At 45.2% G+C, this 18,041-nt stretch overlaps 2 protein-coding genes across 9 annotated transcripts in view; one reads left to right on the top strand and one right to left on the bottom strand.

Annotated features, from left to right (window-relative positions):
- LOC121690252 (C-type mannose receptor 2-like) overlaps positions 1-18,041 on the bottom strand; it is a 1,098,322-nt gene that overhangs the window by 727,984 nt on the left and 352,297 nt on the right. The window lies entirely within an intron of this gene.
- LOC121690247 (collagen alpha-1(XXV) chain) overlaps positions 1-18,041 on the top strand; it is a 211,598-nt gene that overhangs the window by 170,855 nt on the left and 22,702 nt on the right. For 7 of the 8 annotated variants that reach the window (XM_042070701.1, XM_042070700.1, XM_042070703.1 and 4 more), the window contains 9 exons: positions 4,064-4,096; positions 4,288-4,323; positions 6,437-6,481; positions 9,556-9,618; positions 12,886-12,954; positions 14,404-14,448; positions 14,934-14,978; positions 16,389-16,466; positions 17,848-17,871. In XM_042070701.1, coding sequence (XP_041926635.1) covers positions 4,064-4,096; positions 4,288-4,323; positions 6,437-6,481; positions 9,556-9,618; positions 12,886-12,954; positions 14,404-14,448; positions 14,934-14,978; positions 16,389-16,466; positions 17,848-17,871 — 438 coding nt within the window. The remainder of the gene's footprint in view (positions 1-4,063; positions 4,097-4,287; positions 4,324-6,436; positions 6,482-9,555; positions 9,619-12,885; positions 12,955-14,403; positions 14,449-14,933; positions 14,979-16,388; positions 16,467-17,847; positions 17,872-18,041) is intronic. The other variant, XM_042070698.1, reaches the window with a different exon arrangement.

Below are 18,041 nucleotides of genomic sequence, written 5' to 3'. Positions count from 1 at the left end.
AGAAGAGAGGAGAGGAGAGGAGAGGGGAGGAGAGGAGAGGGGAGGAGAGGAGCACAGAGGAGAGGAGAGAAGAGGAGAGGAGAAGAGAGGAGAAGGGGAGAGGGGAGGGGTGGAGAGGAGAAGAGAGGAGAGGGGAGGAGAGGAGAGGAGAGGAAAGGAGAGAAGAGGAGAGAGGAGAGGTGAGGAGAGGGAAGGAGAGAAGAAGAGAGGAGAGAGGAGAGGAGAGGAGAGAGGAGAGGTGGGGAGAGGGGAGGAGAGAAGGGAGAGAGGAGAGGAGAGGTGGGGAGAGGGGAGGAGAGAAGGGAGAGAGGAGAGGAGAGGTGGGGAGAGGGGAGGAGAGGTGGGGAGAGGGAAGGAGAGAAGAAGAGAGGGCTGGAGAGGGGATTTGAAAGTTGAGATGGAAGGGGGTACAGGGGGTGGAATAAGGGGGGGGGGGGTACAGGGGGTGGAATAAGGGGGGGGGGGTACAGGGGGTGGAATTGTGGGGGGGGGGAGGTACGGGGGGGGGGGGGGGGGGGCTGGTTAGTGATATCCAGCTGTAACCGTTAATGCAGTTTACTGCCAGCAAAAAAACAGGGCAATTAACCGTGCCTTGTGTGCGGCGCATGGTAATGGCACTCATAAAGGCCGCGGCCGGCATTCCACAGCAACTTCTGAGCGCACCGAGCATGTGGAGTGGAACCACAGATTCTGCAGCGCCCCGGCAGCCAGGATCACAGCCCAGCCCAGCCCAGCCCAGTGCAGCCCAGTGCAGCGCTCACACAGACACACACTCACCCTGCTCACGTTCCCACCGGCCGTAATCATCTCCTCCACACACACACAGACTTACACACACACACACACACTTATAAACACACTGATTCACCCATACACACACACACACACACACACACACATACACACACGCACACATGTATGTGCTCTAGTGGCTCACATAAACTGATTCATGCACATATATACACCCGTGCACTCACGCACACACACACACACACACGGACACGCACACATGTACATACTCACACATATACAATCCCACACATCACCCCCTCCTCCTGGCAATTAACATTATAGGCCTCACAGTTGTGTTTGTGTTGTCGCTCTGAAGCCCAGTAAAGAGGCTCTGGTCCCGGGACAGGAGGCGCTAGTCCAGAGGCAGCCCTGTGGTGGGACGCTGGTATGTGCCCTATGTCTGGTAGCAAAGAGGCTGCAGTGAGCAGTTTTCACACACACACACACACACACACACACACACACACACACACACACACACACACACACACACACACACACACACAAATATAGAAACACACACACACAGGCATGCACACAGACACATTTACAGACATAGGCACACACACACACACACACACACACACACACACACACACACACACACACACACACACAATAAATATTTCACTGGGGCAAACATACTGAGTGAGAGGAGCTCCTGTTGATGATGTGCACCTATTAGAGATGACTCACGGAGGTGCGCCAGCTGAAAGGCTGTGGGATCAAGGGGCTCATTGAAATTGAAATGCTCACGCAAAGGGAAGTGGTGGAGTTCTATTGAAGTCTGCCCGGTAAGACGCTATGAATTCTGAACCTACAGTAAATCACTCGGCATCCAAGGTTGGTGCATAGCGTCCTACGAGGCATATTGTTGCAAAACGTGTTTGCCGGGAACCATCTCATCAGGTTCCAAAACAACTTTGGTTCAAGAACAGAACTCATTCCTTGTCGTTAGGAATGGCCTATGGGAGTCATCCAGACTTTTTTTCTAAGTATATATTTTGGGCTTTTTGCCTTTATGATGACAGGACAGTGAAGAGACTGAGAGGAAGTGAGTGGGAGAGAGATAGAGAGAGAGAGAGAGAGAGAGAGAGAGAGAGAGAGAGAGGAAATGACCCGGGTCGGTCTGGAACCCAGGTCTCCAGGGGCGCGAGCTCGGACCCGAATGTGGTACGGATGCTGTTGCCACGGCGCCACAGCGTCCTCCCAAGTAATCCTGACTTAACTGTGCTCTGGTCAATCCCTGCGGTCTCCATCTATCAGTCCTTCTCTCTGTCGCCGCAGCTCTTTCCCGCTCCGCAAACTCGGCTCACATTGATGAGCCGAACATGGCCGACCTAATGACTCTCACATGTGTCTTTGAACAGAGACAGAGATAATGGGGCCTGTGGTCTAGCAAAATAAAGACCGTTTTAATTACACTGATGTAACTCAGGTGTGTTGAGCTACATAAAAGGTGGGATCCAAACCCAGTGGAGAGGGGGCTGAGAGGCCTGCCTGAGGTTAACCGACAGCCAGATCTGTTTAGGTCTTCAGCCAGCAAATGCGCTGCGATGCTGGGCAGTCCTGTTCTCATCCCACACAGAGGCTCTCTGTCCTTGAGAAAAAAGTTATTATCGCTGGCAGGAGCGTATTAGAGTTTCTGTGCAGTGTGTGCGCTGATGTGTTTTTTTTTTGCACACGCTTCTGTATTCCCGTACTTTAGCTAAGTCAACGTCACGCTCTCTGACTGTGCCCATTCTGTAGTCTGTGCGTTCCGGGGGGTTGCAGGGTGAGATTTATTACGTCGAGTTTGGAGTTATTGCCCGGTGACGAGCCTTTAAAGATCACTTGGGCGTTTTGTGGAGAGACTCTGAGGTGCACTTTCCTACTCTGACTCAATTATGCCAGGGCACCTCCTCACAGCCTGGGAGAGTGTGTGTGTGTGTGTGTGTGTGTGTGTGTGTGTGTGTGTGTGTGTGTGTGTGTGTGTGTGTGTGTGTGTGTGTGTGGAGGAGGGGGGGGGGGGGGGCTGTGAACTATAGTAGGTCCAGATCCAGCAGATCCAGGTACCCAGAGGGCAAAAAAACCCCATCAGGCTCACTTCATGCTGCATAATAAGAGTCCTTAGGCAATATGTAATAGTTTGTAATTATTAAGCACAGGGCTCTTGTAATAGTCTGTGTTCCAGAAAGCTAGTATCACTCAAAGTAAGTGTTGTACAGATTCAACAAGCCTGCAGAGGGTGAGAGTGAGAAAGAAAGAAAGATCGGTCGCTCTTTGGAACAACCCATAACAAATTACTAGAATTAAGCACAGTGTTCTGCTAATTGTAGATGTGGGTGCAACAATTTCTTCAGGACACTGTCACTGTTGCACTGTTGGACTGTTGGACTGTTGGACTTAGTCATTTACACTATCACCATGACCACTATCACCATTGCACTATCACTGTGACACTCACTCACACAGAGCACCTTACCTTACCTTACTATGCACAGACAATCACAGGCTCAGTCCCTGCCTCAGTCATTGCAAGTGCCTCTTGATTGATTAATCACCACTATGTGGATACTGTTTTTAGAATTGATTTAGATTAAGTGTTAGTTAGTATAATTTGTATTTTAGTATATTTAGTATATTCTTTATCTTCTACTGTCCTTATTGCTTAGTTGTGTTTTTATATTATATACTTTTAATTACTTTTTTCTGCTGTTAGTGAATGTGTGTGTGTTGTCTGTATGCTACTGAGACCTTGAATTTCCCCTGGGGATCAATAAAGTATCTATCTATCTATCTATCTAGGACAAATAAAGTATGTACCAAAAACATGTTTGTGAGTTTTAGGATAAAGAGACTACAAACTACACTACAAAAGTGTGAGAGAGGTGTGGAGTGGAGAGTAAACTCCTCTTTGTAACCACCCATTAGAAAAGAGGAAACTTATTGGGTCCTATTTGAAATGACGGGGCAAAGTGAAGTCACTCACTCAGCCAGTAAACTGTGTCGTGCAACTTGAACTGTATCTGTGGGGCGGCGTGTGAGCTGACCCACTGATGTTATATCTGATGTTGTATAAAAAAAAAACAGCACTGAAAACAGCACTAAAACAATTCTGCCAACAGAATTGTTGGCAGAATTGTTTTAAAAAGCTTAAACTGTCTATCGTGTTGTAAGTCGCTTTGGTTAAAAATGCGTCAGCCAAATGTAACGTAATGTAATGTAATGTAAGGTTGGTGCTTGGGGTCACAACACCTCTAACATTCTCCTGCTTGTCCACCTCCTGCAGGGTGACGCTGGGTCCTCAGCCGCTGGCATTAAGGTGAGACTTTTCTGTCGGCTTGCTGCTGAGACAGCACTATATAAAGCCTTTACAAGGAGTCCTCTATTAGTGTGCATCTATTCAATATGTTTCTGCTCTACACGAGGTTGAGGTCACAATGGTGCTGAATGGACTCTCTCTTTCTCTCTCTCTCTTTCTCTCTCTCTTTCTTCTGTCCACCTCTCCTGTAGGGCGAACCCGGGGAGCCTGGACGCGGAGGACAGAAGGTAAAACCCATGAATACACATCCAGTCAAGTGGAAAAAAAAATGTGTCTGCATCTAGTCAAGAGTAGGCCTAACAGAGAAATCTCATGGTTCGATTTCCCAGAATGTGGTTGAGAGATTCTACTGTCCAGGCGGCTGTTATTGCAAGGACATTAGTTGAGAGTCTTTATCAGTGGGAAAGTTGAAGGCAGAACGCAGGTTTTCAGATGTCACCAAGATGCCTGACAGATTAACACGCTGCTTGAAAAAGTGCTGTGGTTTTACTAACATGCTTTCTCACACGTTTCGTCCAAGAGTGTCCTTTTAATGACCTCACTGTGCGCTTTGTGAAACAGTAAAACTGTCTTGCTTGGAATTGGAACTTACCCATATGTTCCAATTCCATAGCCTTCTAGAATATCAAACAATGTGTAGCCGTTTTCTCCTCACCAAGGCAACCAGAGCTCAGAAAGTACTTTATCCACTTGGATTTTTATATAGTAATATTTTTTTTCTCTATCATATAGCCCCATACGGTTCTCCTTCAATAAAACATTTTCATATGGGGTTGTAGGGCAATCCTGCAGTCTTGGTATAGAGAACCAAGCACACAAATAAACACATTTTAGGGGAGAGTATCAAGGCCGAATTTATACTGAGAGTGGCACTCTCTTGGCATCTAATTACACTGTCCATGCCCGCAGGACAGAGCCCATTAATTTTTCACTCTCACTCTCCCACCCGCTCGAACGAGTCTCAGTCCTGTTCCCGGCTCACAAGCTCTCCCCCTCCCACCTCTCTCTCTCTCTCTCTCTCTCTCTCTCTATCACTCTCTCTCACTCTCTCTCTCTCTCTTTTTTCTCACTCTTTCTCTCTCTACTGAGAGGAAGATGTGGGAGGGTAGAAGAAAAAATCTCTACTGGTCATCCACTAAGACACAGTGGCTGACTTTTACACCTCCGCATTAGCCTATAGCCTCTGGCTGCAGTGTGTGTGTTTGTATGTGTGTGTGTGTGTGTGTGTGTGTGTGTGTGTGTGTGCGTCTGTTTTCTAACTCCCTTCTCTCTTTATTGCTCATTACTGTGTGACCGGTAAAGCAGTGTTGATCCGATCCTCACTGAATAATTCATCTGAGCGACCCTCAGAGACTAGGAGGAGTGGAAAGAGTTGAAGCTCTGTTGGAGGGAGAAGAACAAGCAACATAGTTAGTCAAGTTGACGTGGCTCTGGGGAGAAGTAAGCACCAAGGCAGTGTAAGCTTCACGAGTCAGGATGCAGTTCACTTGATGACGTCTGACACACTTCTGCTCATCTGCCTAATCTCTGGAACAGAGCATGAATTACTAATTGTGGGATTAAACTGTTTACAGCATGTGGGCATGCAAATGCCTCCTCTGAGGATCTTTGTTTAGCCTACTTACTTACTTAAACTTCTATGATGTTCTAGTCAACTTTAAAACCACTTGTGCCAGTGTATATTTAAGATGCGAGGTCAGTTACTTGCGTCAGAGAAAGAGAGAGAGAGAGAGAGAGAGAGAGAGATAGAGAAAGAGAGAGAGAGGGGAACTGTCATTACATAAAGGAACCTTCTGTCGACCCACAGCCTCAAACACCCTGGCTGACATCACATCCCTATTTAAAAGGATATATAATTGAGAACATGGTGTAATGACAGCACTGAAAGTGACATGATTACATCTCAGAGACAAATGACAAAAGACAGGGAGGTTTCCATGGAAATAACCCCAGCAGAAACACTGGAACTTTGCGGTACCTGTAGATTTCCCCCAGTAGGTTCCAACAACCCAGAAGTGGTGTTGTTAAATGACCATTGTCATATGATGGACAGATAGGCTTTCAATTCATTGATAAATGACAGAGAGACTATCATTTCAAACACTTTCTTTCTCTCTCTCTGAGTCGTCATGGCTGCTGCACAATGATGCGTCCAGGAAACGTAAGCCCAGTTCAATGTCTAGAATGAGCTCAGTTTAAGTTATAGAATGACCCCAGTGATGGTTTGGGCACTCGGTGTCCCTCTCAGTGATAGGCTGGCCCTTCCTGGTTTCCCAGGCGACAGACAGGCTCCCGGCTTGGCTTGGCTTGGCTGTAATCTGTCGCACTTTTCCTGTGTAGGGAGAGCCAGGACTGCCGGGCCTGCCGGGACTTCCCGGGATTAAGGTAACCTCTGCTCTCCGCTGCTACTGCTCCTGTTGTTGTGTCTAAAGTCACCCTCATCTTCATCCCCACCATCCTCACTTCCTGTCCCTGACACTTCCTTCTTCCTGAACCAATCCCACAGTACCATCAGTGAAGAACTTCAGAACCCTCTCATGCTTACTTACAGTGTATTTCCTTATAGGTGATAGGTAGATAGATAGATAGATAGATAGATAGATAGATAGATAGATAGATAGATATATAGATAGATAGATAGATAGATAGATAGATAGATAGATGGTCTTTGTTTTACTTCAGGAAGACAGTTTCGATTTCCGCTGCCTTTATTTATCTGGACTTCAAGGTTGTATTTCCAATAGCTTTGTTATTCTTTCACCAGTGAGAAGTGAGACTGTTATTTTGAACGCCATGATACACACTATCCCCAGATGACAGGCAGGCAGTATGACCGTGTCTGCTGCTTAACGGCACTCCAGTGATCTGGCACCCTGATAGTTTCTATCTGGATGACATATTCATCTAAAAAAAGGGTTACATTTAGATCTAATCTCGACACACTGATGCGTAGACTCATCATGCTGGGTTGCATGTGGGTGGGTAGCTGAACAGAGGACCTGATTGATTCATGCAGGCAAGACAATGAAGCAATCAGGTTCTGGTCGGCATGATTGCTCTCCATACCACCTCTCCATTTGCTGGCATATTCAGCGCTGTCAGACGTGTTGATATGATTGGAATGCTGATGATGTGAGAGACAGAGAAAATATGAGAGTAAACTGTAGGCTTTGTCCTTTCGTCAAGTTCATGGTAGTCTATGATTTTGGATGTGTTGTGATGTGATGTGATGTGATGTGATGCGACAAGAGCTTTGTGTAGAAAGGAAAAGTGCCCTTTTATGCATAGCTGTAATAGCTTCCTTTTTTTCCTGGGAAATAAAACTCAGCACCTTAGCCTTTCAAACATCTGTTAAAACAAGTGAACCAGGACAGAGAAGAAAGGAAGTAAGAAAGAAACAAAGAAAGAGGGGAAAAAAAGAAAAGAAGTACAAGGTCATTGGTCTGAACCTCATAACGTGTGAGAGAGGAATGCTGCAGTAAGCATGTAGGCATGAGCTCACACGCTCGTTGCTGTTTTGGTTTGTTTGCCTGTATCGCCCGGGCATGCTTGTAACCTGTTGGCTTTGGTAGGATAAGAAACGGGCAGAAGAAAGAGCCCTTCCTGGTTTCTATAACCCTGGTTTCACTTAAAGGGGCTTGAAATGCTTATTGACTGCTAACTCCCCCACCCCACCCCACCCCACCCTACCCTAACCCGCACTCATGTTATAGCCTAGCCTAGCCTACTCACACCCACAGCTGGCTATACTGGGGCTAACACTTTGCAGACGACCAGTCTTCACATTCTCATGTAGTCTCAAGCTGTCTCATGGGTTACAAATGTAGCCTTAGTCTCGTAGTCTCATGGCTTAATTTAGCCTTACATAGTCTCATGCAGTCTCATATATCACATATAGTCTCAAATGTAAGCTAATACATACAATAAAGTAAGTACTGTAGTCTGTCATCAATCACAGCTAACCAGAGAACAGTTAGCCTTGGAGCAAATCTAATCCTGCCCTACAATCAAATGGTGTCAAGATTTCCCGCTGACAGGTAATGTCCCACAAGGAGAGTTTGACTGAGTACACAGAGTTGTGTATCTCTATCTGTCAGATTGAAATGTATGATACTCAAGAGCAGGGAAGCTTCACTTTCTGATCCCTGCCCTTAATATCATCTTCATTTTTTGCTCCCATCACACGTGAGGTGTGTACAAATGTGGCAAACAGTGGCGAATGTTCATGGCAAACATGTTTTCACTGAACAGTTCAATTTGAACGTTTTGGAGTGAACATTCCGTGTTCACAAATGTTCACCAAAAACTCGAGGCAAACAGAAACCTTGTTTGCAAACGCCACATGCCACTGATTTGTGCAATCGAGTATCTAGAGAAGAGCGAGATGGATATTTTGATTCAGACGGGAGCAACAGAATTAAGAGGCCTTTTCCCTAAGAGACATGATTAAATGATCATCAGACAGGTTATCATGTTCCACTTTCTTACTCTTAATTGCCATAATAGTTGCTCAATGAGACTTCAGGGTAACAGGCTTGTGGAAAATTCTAGAATTTAATTGAAACTGGCTCTTAAATTCCAATTAAATTCTTGAATTTCACTTGCATTTCAATTTAGGTAGCAAACAGGAAGCAGAATTGCAATTCGAATACTGCACAGCCCTGCAGGGTAAGGCCGTTCAGGTTGCCAGGAACAACACTCGACAACAGGACATTATAAACATATTAGCCATTCCCGTTTCCAATCACGACCCCGGCCAGTTAATGCAACCGTACGTGCCTGTTCAGAATCGAGAGCCTAGCGTGAGCGTGATGTGAAAATGTTTCATAACATGAGCCCTCCTGGGTCCCTTTCACTCCGCTCGCTCGCCTCCTGTTTTTCACTGATGGCAGAGGACCATCTCGTCGCCCTTCCTCCCCCCTCCTCCTCCTCCTCCTCCTCCTCCTCCGTCCTCACGCAGGGCTGCAAACATGCGTCGGGACGCGATTAGCACCTAATAGATCTCTGCTCAGTCAGGCCTTAAATTAAAATGAGCCCATCAGAGATGAGAAACACATTAGGGAATGTCAAAAACTACTGGAAAAGATTTGTTTTATTATTTTATTTGTATTTTTTTTTTTTTTTGGGAGGGGAGGGGCGGGGGGGGGGGGGGGGTGGTAATCCATGCCGAGCTTGTGGGGTTTTTCCGCTTGGGCACAAAAAACACTTTATAAAAAAAAACCCTCAATTTAGTGAATGTGCGCAGGCAATGCTTTTGCAGAATCCTGTTGGCTAAAAGTAAATGCACCGTTCACTTGAGCCGTAACCAGGCTTGTGGCTGGGTGTGGTGTGTGATGTGTGTTTGGAGACTCTGATGCTGATGTGATGACTGGCCTAAGTGTGTGTGTGTGTGTGTGTGTGTGTGTGTGTGTGTGTGTGTTGAGTGAATTACATTAAATCTCTCACTCTGCCACTTCCAGGGAGAACCAGGGTTCCTTGGACCTCAGGGGGAACCAGGGCTACCGGGCCTTCCAGGAACCAAGGTGGGTAAACCCCACACCGCCTCATCTACCCACTCCACTCAACACTATTACACTTACCCGAAAGAGTTCATGAACTCATAAGTTCCAGCCAGGAACTTGTCTGATTTTTGTGCACTTTACTCGTCATGGACCCTTGAGCTGTCGATTCTGTGTAGGCTCCAAAACAAATCCATGGTCAGCTGCAATGTTAGTAACCTTTATGTTGGCTTTACCTTTAAACCTGACTGGACTGAAAGAGCGATCGTTTCGGCTCTTTATCTTTAAATGATAAGGAGACTAAATCTCTTCTACTTACTCTGGTGGTTGCAGCACGTCAGGCCACGAAAGCACACATGCAAAGAGGTACCGTAACTTAGCAACCTAACCCAGACAAATATCGGAATGCTAACCCAGCTCATCACCATCAAGCAGTACAGTCAGCACCTGACCAGAACCAGGTGAGGGAGATTGACTCTAAAACGTTCCTCAAAACTACATCTAAATCAGGAACAGATTTTTACAGCTTTAGCTTCTGTTTGCAGCGAGATGTTATCAGAGTATGAGGTTATCAGGAAGCAGCAGGGGGGTGGGGTGGGGGTGGGGGTGCTGAGTGAGAATGAGAGCTTCCCCTTTGCCAACTTCACCATCTGCCACTGAGGCTGGCTGGCGGTGCTGTTATCCCGTGGTGTGCTCCCACCAGTAGTTTAGAGCCTCCCAGCTGGCCTACAGACGACCGAGCAGACTCACGCTGGGCATTTAACGAGCGCACCCGTCTGCTGCCGGGAGCCATAACGATGCAGCAGGCCTTCTGTAGGCCACAGAGTCTCACCGAAGGCATAAAGACACAACAAACATTATGTAGGCCACAGAGTAGAGTCTCACTGAAGACATAAAGACACAACAATCCTTCTGTGGTGCACAGTCTTGCTGTAGACATAACGACGTTAGACCCTATGTGGTGCAGTGTCTAACTAAAGACATGAAGACACATTAGACGTTATGTGGTGCAGTGTCTTACTGAGGACATGAAGACACATTAGACGTTATGTTGTGCAGTGTCTTACTGAGGACATGAAGACACATTAGACGTTATGTTGTGCAGTGTCTTACTGAGGACATGAAGACACATTAGACCATATGTTGTGCACAGTGTCTTACTGAGGACATGAAGACACATTAGACGTTATGTGGTGCTGTGTCTAACTAAAGACATGAAGACACAATAGACGTTATGTGGTGCAGTGTCTTACTGAGGACATGAAGACACATTAGACACATTAGAGCATATGTTGTGCAGTGTCTTACTGAGGACATGAAGACACATTAGACGTGATGTTGTGCAGTGTCTTACTGAGGACATGAAGACACATTAGACACATTAGACGTTATGTTGTGCAGTGTCTTACTGAGGACATGAAGACACATTAGACACATTAGAGCATATGTTGTGCAGTGTCTTACTGAGGACATGAAGACACATTAGACACATTAAACGTTATGTTGTGCAGTGTCTTACTGAGGACATGAAGACACATTAGACGTTATGTTGTGCAGTGTCTTACTGAGGACATGAAGACACATTAGACGTGATGTGGTGCAGTGTCTTACTGAGGACATGAAGACACATTAGACACATTAGAGCATATGTTGTGCAGTGTCTTACTGAGGACATGAAGACACATTAGAGCATATGTTGTGCAGTGTCTTACTGAGGACATGAAGACACATTAGACCATATGTTGTCTGCTGACCCTCATTGCGGACATGAGATATTAGGTGGCCCACAATGGTCCACCGAGACACACTGTGGACCACACAGCTGAAGACACGATGAAGCAGCTGATCTACTTCTGTCCACAGCATCCCACTACATTCACATTCCTGAGGGAAAATGCTAGTATTTGCAAAGCAAATAAATTAACAAATAACATGAAATGTCAGACTACAGGCAAACTCACATTGGATGTTTGCACCAGTTTACCGCTTTGAACAATAAGACATTTGGCTGAGGACATGACGTCACAGCAAGTCTGTTGCTCAGAAGAGCATCTCATAGAGTACTCAGCAGCTACGCAGACAGACCTGTGCCAGTCAATAGCATCTCATAGAGTACTCAGCAGCTACGCAGGCAGACCTGTGCCAGTCAATAGCATCGCACGGAGGACTCAGCGGCTACGCAGGCGGACCTGTGCCAGTAAATAGCATCGCACGGAGGACTCAGACATGATGCAGCAGCAGCAGATATGGGATTTGGGAGGATAAAGAACTGCAGACTGACTAGAGAGGAATGCAGACCTGGCTGCTTTTTTTTCGGGCTGAGCTGGGTTTGGGCAGTCCTGGGCGTGGAGGGAGACTTAATGGCCCTGTCGCTCCCCTGGCCAGCCGGCTGTGTGCACAGGCTGCCACAATTAACCAGGAGAATTAGATGTCTAGAGTCTCTGATGGCAAAGGTGGGGGAGGAACGAGGGTGGGGGGGGGGGGGTGGTTGTGTTGTCATCAACGTTGCAGAGACTGCAGACCACTTAACTTACAGTCGTCTTCAGCTATCTCTAGGAGAGAGAGAGAGAGAGAGAGAGAGAGAGAGAGACATGTATATATAGATAAAGTCTGAGAGGGAGAAAGAGAGATAGTGAGAGACATAGGGGAGAGAAAAGAAAGAGAAAGAGAGACACTGACAGAGAGAGAGAGAGAGAGAGGGAAAGAGAGAGAGAGAGACAGAGAGAGAGAGAGAGAGATATTGTGTGAGAAAGAGCAAGTGAGGGTCAGAGAGAGAGAGAGAGATAGAGAGAGAGAGATTGTGTGAGAAAGAGCAAGTGAGGGTCAGAGAGAGAGAGAGAGTGAGGGAGAGAGAAAACGTAAGAAAGAAGGAGAGGGAGAAATACACTGAGTGAGAGAGAGAAAGTGTGTGCGGATGCGTTCAGTGACACCACACTGCCCTCTTGAGATGCCACTGCTGGTCCCTCAGAGTGACACAGAACAGAGACGTGGAAGCCAGAGTCACCGACGAGGACGAGGAGGAGGCATGTGGCCCAGGGTTTGACCACAGCAATGCGACAGTCCTATATTTACCGCACAAACAACAAGCCTAATCCATGTCTGTTGGTTTTGCACTTTTCTGCAATGAATGTGTTTGTGCCGTTACTCTTGTGATCTGGGATGAGGCACACATCTCTCTCCCAGAAACCATCACTCCCGGCTGACCTCAGCAGGTCAAAAGGTCACCCAGATGGCTGCGGGTGATCCTGAGAAAGTGTGTGTGTGTGTGTGTGTGTGTGTGTGTGTCTACAGGGCGAGAGAGGGGAGCTGGGGCCACCAGGAAAGGGTGAGCGAGGAGAGATCGGCCCTGCTGGACAGAAGGTCAGTTATTTTGATGTGTGTGTGTGTGTGTGTGTGTGTGTGTGGTGATGTTTATGTCAATATCCGTGTGTGTGTGTTGGTTTGTGCGTCGGTGTTTGTGTGAATATACACACATTTGTGTGTGCATGTACATGTGTACGTGTGTGTGTGTGTGTGTGTGTGTGTGTGTGTGTGTGTGTGTGTGTGTGTGTGTGTGTGTGTGTGTGTGTGTGTGTGTGAACCACCCTGTCTTAACAGAAGACCAGTAGCGTCACCCTGGTCTGAGCGTAGCCACCGAGGTCAGAGTGAGGAGTGTGTGAGGAGGAGTAACCTTGCGGTCGGAGATTCCGCAGTTTTTCCTGTGTATTCCGGCATTCCACATACTTGCATGGGCCCAGGGCATTCTGTTTTCCACCATGTCTGCACTCTGGACTATATCATAAACTTTGTGGCCCACAACTATAAGTAGCGAGTCTGTCCTATTGAGCACAGAGGGAATTCTTCACACGTGAAACAGCTCTCTGCTGCCACTTAGTGGTGCTTAAAGGAAATTAAAATACCAACTGGCTTAAAAATGTCACAAATTCAAAAATACTACTTTGATAGCAAATACTTACATTACTTACAATACCTACATTTACCTTTACAGTTCCCTTACTGTTAAACTGATAAAGGTATAAAAGGTTTATGTATGTTAGCAGATGCTTTTGTCCAAAGGGACTAATATGGTATAATATTAGAGCCTGTTACAATCCAATTCTGCAGCATCATATATTCTCATAAACAAAGTCAAAGTCAAAGTCAACTTTATTGTTAATTCTGCTATTTACAAGACATATAGAGGATTGAAACTGCATTTCTCTCAAGCCCACAGTAGGGTAAAACAACAACAACAACAACAACACAATAATAGAACGCCAAACGAGGTTTGCTGCTGCACCCAGGTCCAGAGATGGTTGCTCTCGCCGCTGCTTTGATAGGTGTCCTGCTGGACTTTTAGTCTAAACAGAAGCAGGGGCTCCGCTGAGTCCACTTCGCCTTTCCCATCAAAATAGATGCCCCATGGGGGGGTGGGGGCAGTACACTCAGCCGTGGCAGAGATGGAGGGGCATTTACTCATGGCAGTTCAAATAAACAGCCTCTGCCTGATGGCTTTAACGAGGAAAATGATTCATCAAGTCAGGTTGCAGTGCAGTTGCAGCTTAATTTTGTGTGGCTTGGTGAAAACAGAAATATATTTGTTTTCAAGCTCAAATGAATGATAGTTGTTCGATAAGGGTTTTTATTTTGCTTGGTTTTAATGTTCAATTAAAATAATCAAAATCTCTCGTAATGTGTGGGCATGTTAAAATTGAATTCAACCATCAGTTAAAAGATCAGGATACTATCTTTGCCTTGACTGGTTTAGTTGTGGAGGCCTTTAACTTTGGACATTAAACACTTGGACATTTGTTCTCATCCCACCACCAGGGGGCGCAAGGAGAGGCAGGGACACCTGGCCCCAAAGGGACAAAGGTCGGTGAGATTCAGTTCAATTTCCCCCTGAATGAACCTTCCCAAAATGCAGGAATACAATATTGTGTGTCACACCTATCCCAGTGGAGTTTTGTTAAAGGTGTTATGTGGGTTTTTTTTTTTAGATTAAAAACTGCTCAGAAAAACAGAAATGTGAAAATAAAAAAGAACCGCTTTGACACTGTTTTGACACAATGTCAAAAATGCTTATGCTACTGTATGTTGTCCAGACATCCACTGAAGTTACCATGCAAACCAGCTAGCTCTTGTAATACCGCATTGTACCACAACAGCTGTCCTAAATATGCAAGTCAATGAAGAAGTGCCGTGAAAGCTCCAATTCTACAGAATTCCCACTGGTCCCTTAAAATTAAAAAGCATTATCACACCCTTGATGGATGTACTAATGTAGGCCATTTCCCTTTATTTCTGTCTCTCTGAGCTTTCTACATGAACATGCTGTTTATTCCTTGTAAATGTTTCAGGGCGACTTCGGAGACAAAGGAGACCTTGGAGCCATGGGGCCCAGAGTAAGTACTTATACATTACATACATTTCATATACGTAGACCCACACTGTTGGGGGCAGCCGTGGCCTACCGGTTAGCTCTTCGGACTTGTAACTGGAGGGTTGCCGGTTCGAACCCCGACCAGTAGGCATGGCTGATGTGCCCTTGAGCAGGCACCTAATACCTCACTGCTCCCCGACTGCCGCTGTTGCAGCAGGCAGCTCACTGCGCTGGGATTAGTGTGTGCTTCACCTCACTGTGTGCTGAGTGTGTTTCACTAATTCATGGATTGGGATAAATGCAGCCCTCACGGGATCAAAAGAGTATTTATACTATACTATATTGTAGAACATCACAAGTCTGTCAGCAGGAGACACGTCTTTGTTGGCCACTGGAGGTCAGTATATGACATTGGTCAGACACTCTTAGAAAGAACAACTTTTGACCACTAGAGGGCGACAAGGCACTTAAATACACAAAAGATAAAGTGCTCACTCATGATATTACTGTTTTAAAACATGGTTTTAACCATAGTAAAATGGTCTTCTAAAGAAATTAACACTTACATAGTTTTACAGAGTGTTAGTACTCCCCTTCAGTCCTACATGACATTAACCAGTCTAACACGACTAGGGCAGGCAGTGTGACATCTCACTTATACACACACACAACACACTCCCTCAAGCCTCAAGTTTCTTGAGAACTTTAATCATCCAATCGGAAGACATAGAACTGGTTATGTGGTTGACTTCCAAGAAGTTGCACCATGTGCAACGTGAACAATGTTTGCTGTCATCCACAATACACTCCTTCATACCAACCTCAAGTTTCTTGAGAACTTTAAAGTTCTCAAGAAACTGATCATTAATCACCCAATCGGAACACATGGAACCGGTTATGTGGTTCCCCCATGTTTTGCCTCATGGCCTCAGTGCCTCACTAGTGCCACCCTTGTTAAAAATGTCTAGAATCGCCACTGAATATGCCTTTTTGTGGAAGAATGGAATACATTTCAAATGCTTTATTTCTTTCTGTTTTTGTTAACTTATCAACCTATCCTTGTGGAATATTTTTTGTTAACTTCTCAGTTTAAGTAAATTATTATATAAACTTTACACATTTGTTGAACCATGGTACTAATAAAAACTACAGGATAGTGAGAACTGAACTGTTGCTTAATTTATCCAATTTCCACCACAATGGAAAAAGTGGGCTGCCTTGGGCCTGAAACTCCCGGGCTGAAAAGCAGTCCCACTCCGGCCGCTATAGTTATATATATATACATGTATAGTATAGCTTTATAGTTTTTTTCAGCTCTTTGATGTCGCTTCATTGATCTTCATTTGCTCTACTACGCGATCTGAAACATTCACTATGAAGCTTTTGTAGTGCCTCATTGATTGTTGATTTCTTGTTTGTGACTCCCAAACAGGGTCCCCCTGGGCAGAAGGGAGACCAGGGCATCACTGAGATCATCGACTACAACGGGAACATCCAGGAGGCCCTTCAGGTCAGGCACCCTATGGGCCTCAGACGCAAAGAGACACCCTATGGGCCTCAGACACAAAGAGACACCTATGGGCCTCAGACACAAAGAGACACCTATGGGCTTCAGACACAAATAGACACCTATGGAATAGACACCTATGGGTTTCAGACACAAAGAGACACCTCCAGACATAAACAGGCATCTTTGGGCCTCAGACACAGACACCTTTGCGCCTGTAGACACAAACAGTCACTACCACAAACAGCTATGGGCCTCAGACACAAACAGACACCTATGAGCCTGTAGACACCACAGACACAGACACATAACACAACAGTGTTATGTTTAGGTTTATAGATCTTAGCTACCAATATTAGGGAAAGACTAAATAGCATTTAACGGAATATCAATAACCATAAACATATAGAAACCTTCACTCTGTAAGGAACATTAATAGGTTAAATACAAGGTAAACAAACATTTTTGAAGATCCCAAAACACATACATGTATACAATCACCACAGTCACCTCTCACAGCTGCTGGTATTCATTACTGGTTCAAACTAGATTATTGATTATGAAAAGTCAAACAGAATTATTGATTATTAACTTTCCCTGTTGTTGTTTCACATATGAGTTGGTGGTAAATGCTGAACTGACCCAGACAGAAGCAGTCTTGTTTGTGAACAAATCTGGTTCTGGTCAGAGTAGCAAGTAGCAAAGAAGGACAAATGTTTATGAAGGCTTTCAAACAGCTTCTTCATTCAATTTGTAAACACACAGGCAAACGCTCTATGGGGGTAGGTAATATAATATAATATAATATAATATAATATAATATAATATAATATAATATAATATAATATAATATAAGGTAATGTAATGTCATGTAATATAATATATATAATAAAATAATATAATAACTGCATTTATAACTGCAATTATAAGGAACATCACGAGCTAGGCTAAACACAGGAGAGTATAATATAATATAATATAATATAATATAAAAAAAGAAAAATATTCGCCACAAATGTTCGCCTCTGTTTGCCAACGTTGATGGCATGTCAGTACTGGATCTGAGTCAGGTCCATTGTCAATTTAGCTACTCCGTGGGTAGTGAGTGAACATCCAGGCTAAAGATTAACCTGTCTTTCTTCCCCCTCACCAGAGACCATTTGCATTGGTGCACTTTAACTGTGTCTGGTAACAATTATAAATACACTTCACACACACAGTTCACACAGCAGCTTTCTGGAGCAATGGTGTGTGTGTGCCATCTGACACACATCTTTTTGTCTGGTCCGTAACAGCTGCTCTTATCTCTCACTCTACTCCCCTCTCTCCCCTCCTCCCCCTCCCTCTCCTGATCTCTCTCTCTCTCTCTCTTGGCCAACAACAGAAGATTACCACTATTACAGTGACGGTAATTCACCATAATCATCATCATCATCATTTGTCATCTTCGTCTTGTCTGTGTTACATGAGTGCTGAACTTTGACCCAGCATGGTCCTCCCCCACAAGCCAACTCACCCCACCCCACGCCTTTCATGAACATACCCCATGTGTGATGCTATTGTGCCATATGTGATGCC

Source organism: Alosa sapidissima, chromosome 18 (assembly GCF_018492685.1).
Source record: "Alosa sapidissima isolate fAloSap1 chromosome 18, fAloSap1.pri, whole genome shotgun sequence".
NCBI lineage: Eukaryota > Metazoa > Chordata > Actinopteri > Clupeiformes > Clupeidae > Alosa > Alosa sapidissima.
The sequence above is the reverse complement of the archived record's forward strand: the minus strand, read 5'-3'. Positions and strand labels throughout refer to the sequence as shown.